We start from the raw sequence: 7460 nt of genomic DNA on the forward strand, positions 1-7460 counted from the left end.
CTACTTCACGGTCAGGGCGGCTAGGGTCTGGAACCAGCTTCCAAGAGAAGTGGTGCAGGCTCCTACCCTGGGGGTTTTTAAGAGGAGGTTAGATGAACATCTTGCTGGGGTCATTTGACCCCAGTACTTTTTCTTGCCATGGCAGGGGGTCGGACTAGATGATCTGCGCAGGTCCCTTCTGACCCTACCAACTATGAAACGCTTTTAGAATATGTGTGAGGTGTATGTACATGTGACTCTATGGCCTCCTGAAACCATTTAAAGGAGTTTGAAATATTTTAATTGCTACACGTGTTCATACCGTATGTTGTATGCATGTTTGGTATATAAAATAAAGGATTATGAGAGAGAAGAAACAAACCCAATTTACTATGCATGAATCAATATAGATTAATTGAAAAAAATTGCAACAGACTACAAAGTGAAGAGAGTTAATGGGTTTGGGTTCATAGAAGTATTTTTTAGATATAGGTAAATCACAACAGTTTCAGTAGATTGTTTCAGTTCAGAACAATTTTCTTTTGCATAAGCAAGACAGCTATCTGAGGCTAGCAGGTCTCTTCAGACAGACCACACAACAATCTGTTTTTAGATCTTAAATACTTTCCCTGCTTTAAATCTGGCCAAAAAGGCAAGAATAGCTTTTTTCCAAAACATTCTGGACACTTCAACTTCGGTCCAACAGTCATGGAGAATAGTATAAAATGTTAACTTAATTTTTCTGTTATCAGAAAAGTTTCAATTCATTTGAGTTTTAAAATTTGGCATGGTCTATCCACCTAGGTCCTATTTTCCTGAACTATTTTGCCCATCATATGAAAATTTTCTAAGGGAAAGAAGTACTTCCCTTCTATTGTTCCAAAATAAAACTTCAGACATTCAGAACAAAAAGCCCCCTTCCTATTTCTGGTTTGTTTCTGAAATAAAAAGGTAACATGAAAGCTAGTATTACCAGATGAACACATGAACCTTGAAATCTAAGTCTTATAATAGAAATTCCATTTACTACTTTCATATAATCAGACTTTCAGTTTACCAATACCAGAATTATTTGTGATAGACACAACTCTTAAATTTATCTCAAATGATATGGACTATCACTCGCACACAAAACACACATCAAGATACAAATCCAGGGCAACAAACTCCCAGGGCTTCAGATGCATAAGGTAACATCAAGGGATGTATTTGGTAGCTGTGTTGGTCTGAGACAAAAAGAAATGCAAAACTCTAGTATTTTTGGTGTATAAGGTTATCAATACATTCATGAAATAATGAGAAGATGTGTTAATTATTTGTCTGGCATTTAATTTGTGAAATCTTGGGTCATTCCTGAATTCTCATAATCTTAAATTGTAGATCTCTGAGGCCTAATAATAATTATATTTATTAATATAAACTTTGTCCTTATGCCTGATCCTTCCTAGATGTCTTTTTACTAACTGAAAGGAGGATTTACATATTGTCATGCAAAAAAAAAAAAAAGGGGGGGGGGGTATTGCTTACCACCTCCACAGTTCTCCAAAAACCTCATTTCTGTTGAAGATATAACTATTATCAGTCCTCCTTCCAAGGGAACTATCGTAGTGTTTTCAAATGATGTTTTCAGTATGATAAGAGACCAGGTGTCCCAGAAACTAATCGGAGCTGCTTCAATACCTTACTAATCTAGGTGTCAAATAGATGAATAGCAGCAAGCTGTTAGGCCCTGATCCTGAAGATGCTACTGGGCTGGTTATGTGTAAGCATATGAACAGTCCCAAGGAAATTAAATGGGCTACTCAAAGAATTGCTCTTAAACACTGGCATACAACGAATCTAACTAGTTAGGATCTTTAGGCTGAAGATAGTTGCCTAAAAGTTTCCATCTCAGAAAAAACTTCTCTGTTGTATCTTTTGCCCATATTCATTTGTTTCCCTCCCACCCCACACATACACTTAATTAATATATTTCCTGTAGCATTCTGATACAATGCAAGCCATTTTAACTTCAAATGAATTTATGATCAGTCATGCCTATCTGTTTGAGAAAATGACATTTTCAAGGTAGGCTGTTTACATTCATCAGCAACTATTTAGTCTTATGAAAAAGTATGGTTTCCAGAACCACACACTTTGCAAATTATTCATTTTCTCTCAGAAATACAAGAAGTCAAAGATATATTTAATCCTAAAAAATCTGAGACAAAAAACCTCTAGCTGCCCATTAATAATTACTTTATTTTTTAATTAATCTCATTGTTGCAGGACATCCAGCCAAAAACCACCAAAGGACATATAAATTACCTTTCCCCACCCTTCCTCATCCATTAAAAAAAAGTGATATTAGTTCAGAGAAGAAATTTAGAGTCATTTTGAAATATTCCTCACTCGGTTTTCTTTGACTAAGGGAGAAGGAAAATCAAAACAAGACAAAACAAAAATCAACAAAACAACACCAACAACATCTGGCAATGTCATATACTCTTCAGAATCACTGTGATCTCATGCTAAAAGTACCATCTCCAGCAATCAGAACCATAAGGAATGCCAATACAACTGGTAATTACTTTTTAATATGGCACTCTCAGGAAATGCATATCTTGGCACCATAATCCTTTAGACAACTACCCACTTAATTCACCATTCTTAGACTTATCAAACTGACACTTAATTTGAAATCCTAACTAGCATCAGACATAGCCTAGGCAAGCGCAATGCAAGAACAGATCTCTGGCAGTGAACTTCATCTCTAATTAGCAAGTGTTTGACTTTTCTCACAGATCTCTCCTCAACACCACCTCCAACTTTTCTGATGTTGACTAATGCCTGCTTGAGATTGAGGATGAACCACCAAGCTCATTCTCATTTATTGTCCTCTAGTGAAACTCTAGAATATTCAGAAATTCATTAGGCAGGATGTCAGCATTAGGACACCAAAGCATAATCCCACGACTCAGTATAATTTACTGGGAAGCGTATGTTACAACTTGTCCTCTGCAATTATCCCCAGAGGCGATGAGCCAAATATACCTACGGCCTTTACTGGTCAAACTTAGAAAAAAAAAGGAAGATGCTCCTTGGTCTACTGATTAATTATTACTCTTTGTAAAGTAGATATCTCCAAACTCATTCATACAGTGGCACATAATGTAAAAGTGTTGAGTTGTTGTAAAGTTCTCACCCTCTGCTGGCTGTTTTGTTGGCATCAAATGTTTATAATTACAAAAAATATCACCACAGACATACAATTATATCCCCAAACAACAAAAGTCCTGTAGTATAGCACCTATTAAACTGGAATGAGGTCTGTATGATTATATCATCACACTAAATCTTTATTACACAATTAATTTTAAAAATAACTTTATAAAATAGCTTTTTTTTTTTTACTTTTAAGTACATGAACCCATGCAAATTAAAAGCCTACAATTCAGGAACCAACACTGAGATTTTTAACAGACTTAGACAACATTACTCATTTTTTCAGGATCATCAGGACGAATTCTTAAATAGTTATAAACATTTTGGAAGTACTCAATCAATATACAACCATAATATCCTACAGAAATCATAACATGTTTTCGCACTAAAACAAACCATAACTGAGACAAAGGGTTGTAGTGCTTTTACATCCTTTCAATTGAAGCATTATCATCATGGCTTCTCTGTGTATTAATGTATGATATCAGCAGAATTTGAACAGTGTAATATACTTGTAACTTACCTAACTGGGTCTCCTGAATTGTCATCTTATTTTCCAACGGGTGCAAAAGCTTTGGTGGTTTATCTGTTAGTGGTGCTAGGAAAAAAATGAAGGTGTATATTACTGTTCTGAATAATGCATACTATAAACCAGACTTTGAATGAATATGCTAGCTAGGACATTCTCTAAAACATATGCATTTTAATTAAATTATCTTCATATTACAAGGAACCATGACATATTATACATCATCACTAATTAACAACAATTTTCATGCCAAATTAAATGTTATTTTTTCATGGAAAGGTCTTTCTGACCCAAAGACGACCTTTTTGCAAACTTCAATTCTGATATTTTCAAATGCGTAATCACTCTATATGTAAAAATGTAAATTACTACTGATGTATCACAGTTTCCCTAACATTTTTAAATGAAGGTAAATATAAAGTGGTTTAGAACATGATTTTTGTTTTTAAAAACCCACAAAACCAGCCAAACAAAAAACCCCAATTAATTAGAACACTTTAAAAGATTACTGAAACTTTGGAGGAGCAAAAGGATAAAGAAAATGGATCAATGCCAATTCTTGAAATCTAAGAAATTAAACTTTAGAAATTTAAAATTTATTTTATATGTTTTTATATGCTCCAGTATTTCCATTAAGGACTTAATCCTACACTGAGGCATTTTAAAGATAAGTGATTGTGTCCAATTCTGTAACTCTGCCAAGATGCAGACATGCAATGCCTTGAGAGCTGAAGATGTCTGGCATCTTGTCAAAGATGCTTGTGAAGTTATAGTATGGACACCTAATATGCTGCCTTCATATGCATCATCATCTTTTGAAAGAGCAGAACTAAAATGTCAAATCCTGAAGCAACACTGGTGTAGCATTCCTACTCAAATTCTTTATCTACAAACTTAATTGACAAATCTACATTAATAATTACTTACGTAAAAAATATTCTTTACTGATTTATGATAGACAGGTATATGACTTAAGAAAAGAAAAGAAACATTGAAATATACTTTATAAAAAATCACCAGTAATTCATGTCTACAAAAAAGGTTTACATTCACTTTTGAAGGCACCCAGATATTTTCTTTTTTGATGTTAATTTATACTCATATTTAATAGAAATTATGGGCTGTCATTGATTTGAAGTGTTTGACATTTTGACAAAAACCTACAATCCATATTCCATCTAATTTGTCAAAATCACTATTCCTTCCCCCACATAAAATTGGCACTATACACACACATACATACATATGTTTGCACATGTGTGTATTAATCAACTTGTTCACCTCCTGTCAGCTAAACTGCACCAGTTTTAGATTATCAGTCACTTCGCTTTCATTATGCTTCCTGTGTTCTGTGACTCAATTATCCATGTCCCCAGAAATCTACCATGCTAATTTAAACTCACTAGAAAGTTCTGACCTCATATCTGAATACCATTTTTCTTTGATAGGAACATGCATCCATTTAGTTGACAACTGCCAGGATTTGGACCACAATCTTTACAGAGAAACAAAAGAACTAAAGCTGATCCACATATTCTCTAGGGTCTATTTGAATAGCACATGGGAGCATTTTGTAGTCACTGATTTTAGACTTCTGAGACAGTGCACAGTTGAGAAAGGTTTTAAGGCATGTCATTAGATTTATTACTTTCCCTTGCACTGAATTTGAATGAATTATTTGGTCTTTCCTCTATCTTTTTTTTCAGAGGGAGATTGAAGTGGGTGGTAAAAGAAGAAATTTAACTGGCAGGGATATAAATTTGTCTAAATATTTACATTAAGGTGCAAAATTAGGTCATTCACATTTCTTAACTTCATAATGCTCAAAAGTTACCAGTATCATCTCCAAAAAATGCCTGCTATGTCATTTAAATTTAGATTTGCTATTCAGTCACTCAGCTCAATTACCATCTATCAGATTGTATATCCCAAGTCATTGTTGTTCTAAATTGAGTTTAAGACTCCTCAAAGCAAACAAAGTTCTTCCTTTGTTGGTAAAGACATGGTAACTGGTAAAGTTCCTTTAAGCATGAAGGACATGAAGGTTAGAGAACAATGAATCTATTTTTTTAAACAAATTGCTACCTGAATTCCCTGAGACCATGGGCCACAGATTTCTGAGAGGAGAAAAAAATTAAATAGTACTAGGACTGTTAACCTCATAAAGCTCTATCAGTTAGTCCAACATAGTTTATTAGAAGAATCAGGTTTACTTAAGGCAACTATGGAGTTATTAGAGAAAATGCTGCTTGAAATAATGAATTTGACTGAAATATATTAAATAGCTATAGTCATTACTATGACAAATACACCATAGAAATTAACTTGACTATTTAGTCATTTTATGATGATAAATTCATTTGCCAAATACATATGGCCAGTTAAGATTGCTAAGAACAAGTTATTTAATGAGATAACCATAATATAATAAATTGTAGGTCTTCAAGTTTTGGTCAAGTACAGGTTTTTCAGTATTTCACCCTCCATCGATTCCCTGCAGCCTGTTTGGTGTAGGTAACCTTATTCTCCTCCCAACTATGGCTACAATGTAGGACTGGGTTGGTAATAAGAGGATAGACACATATGTATATTATATGTACATAAGCATGAACACACATATGTATATATTAGGTACAGATAGAGCACTTGCACTTCAAGTATTCAGGCTGTGGGACAGTCAATGGCTGGCTGTGAAAAAAAGTGAGATATAGAATACTAAAGACAGGAAAATTATATTTGCAAAATTTGTATTACTTAAAACTGTTCAAAACATTGGCCAAATTTTCTAGAATAAAATTATAAATTGTATTCATTTTGGAGTATGAACAATCTGAAAATGATGTTCTAAGCAAGCTTCCTTGATGACACATCTTCACAGACTGAGATGGGGGTTAGAAGTCCTGCAGTTCTCTCCCTGAGAAGCTTATGTTCTCTACAGTAATCTATACTGAGATAAGGCTATAATCCTCATGGGCAATACAAAGCTCTTGAGCTATGAAGGGAGTGAGATGGCTTCTAAGATTTGCGGCAATCCTGGCTGGGTTTAAAACCTCTGAAGTGGACCTATTTGTATCTTACAAGTGGCTCCTGCCCTAGGGAAGAATCCATAATTGAATTAACAGACCATGCATCAAGTTAATCCATTCAAGCAGTTTACACAATTTTCAAATGTGTAAACTGAGGCAGAGATCAGGGGCAACACATAGCAGGTGCACGGGGTTGCACATGCACCTCCTGAGAGTACCTGTCAGGCCACACTCCCCGTTTAGCCAGGGAGTGGGGCTGCCAGCAAAAGCAGCTGTGTCACTTCCAAAGTGGCTGTGGGACTTCTGGAAGCAGCACGGCCATTTTCATGGTGAGTGAGATTGGCCACGTAGGACTCTCCCCACCCCCAGTCAGCCAGGGGACCGCCCCGGTCACTGACTGGTGTCAGGGAGGGGCACATGCCCCACCCCCAACTCAAGAGGCACCAGACACCTATGGCAGAGATGGTAGGTAATTGACCTGATGTCAAATACCAGGAATGGAAATCAACAAAAATTCCACTTTCCAGTACTCTCACTAAACAGCAATGTTTTCCAAATTAAATTTATCCAGCAGCTGATAACCAGATTAAAACTTTATTTTTTTAAGCATGCAAATAGATCCAAGCAGGACATGCCATTATCTATTGTCACAATTCCAAAACAATTTCTGCTTCTGTATTTGGAAATAATATAGACCTTCTGAAATGGATGTTTATATATGT

The 7460-nt window shown here is 35.3% G+C and overlaps 1 protein-coding gene across 3 annotated transcripts in view; it reads right to left on the reverse strand.

The window, feature by feature from the left end:
* IL1RAPL1 (interleukin 1 receptor accessory protein like 1) overlaps positions 1 to 7460 on the reverse strand; it is a 1334031-nt gene that overhangs the window by 296916 nt on the left and 1029655 nt on the right. For all 3 annotated transcript variants that reach the window (XM_019529151.1, XM_019529150.1, XM_019529152.1), the window contains one exon: positions 3707 to 3781. In XM_019529151.1, coding sequence (XP_019384696.1) covers positions 3707 to 3781 — 75 coding nt within the window. The remainder of the gene's footprint in view (positions 1 to 3706; positions 3782 to 7460) is intronic.

Source organism: Crocodylus porosus, unplaced genomic scaffold, assembly GCF_001723895.1.
Source record: "Crocodylus porosus isolate Cpor-Errol unplaced genomic scaffold, CroPor_comp1, whole genome shotgun sequence".
Taxonomy (NCBI): Eukaryota; Metazoa; Chordata; order Crocodylia; family Crocodylidae; genus Crocodylus; species Crocodylus porosus.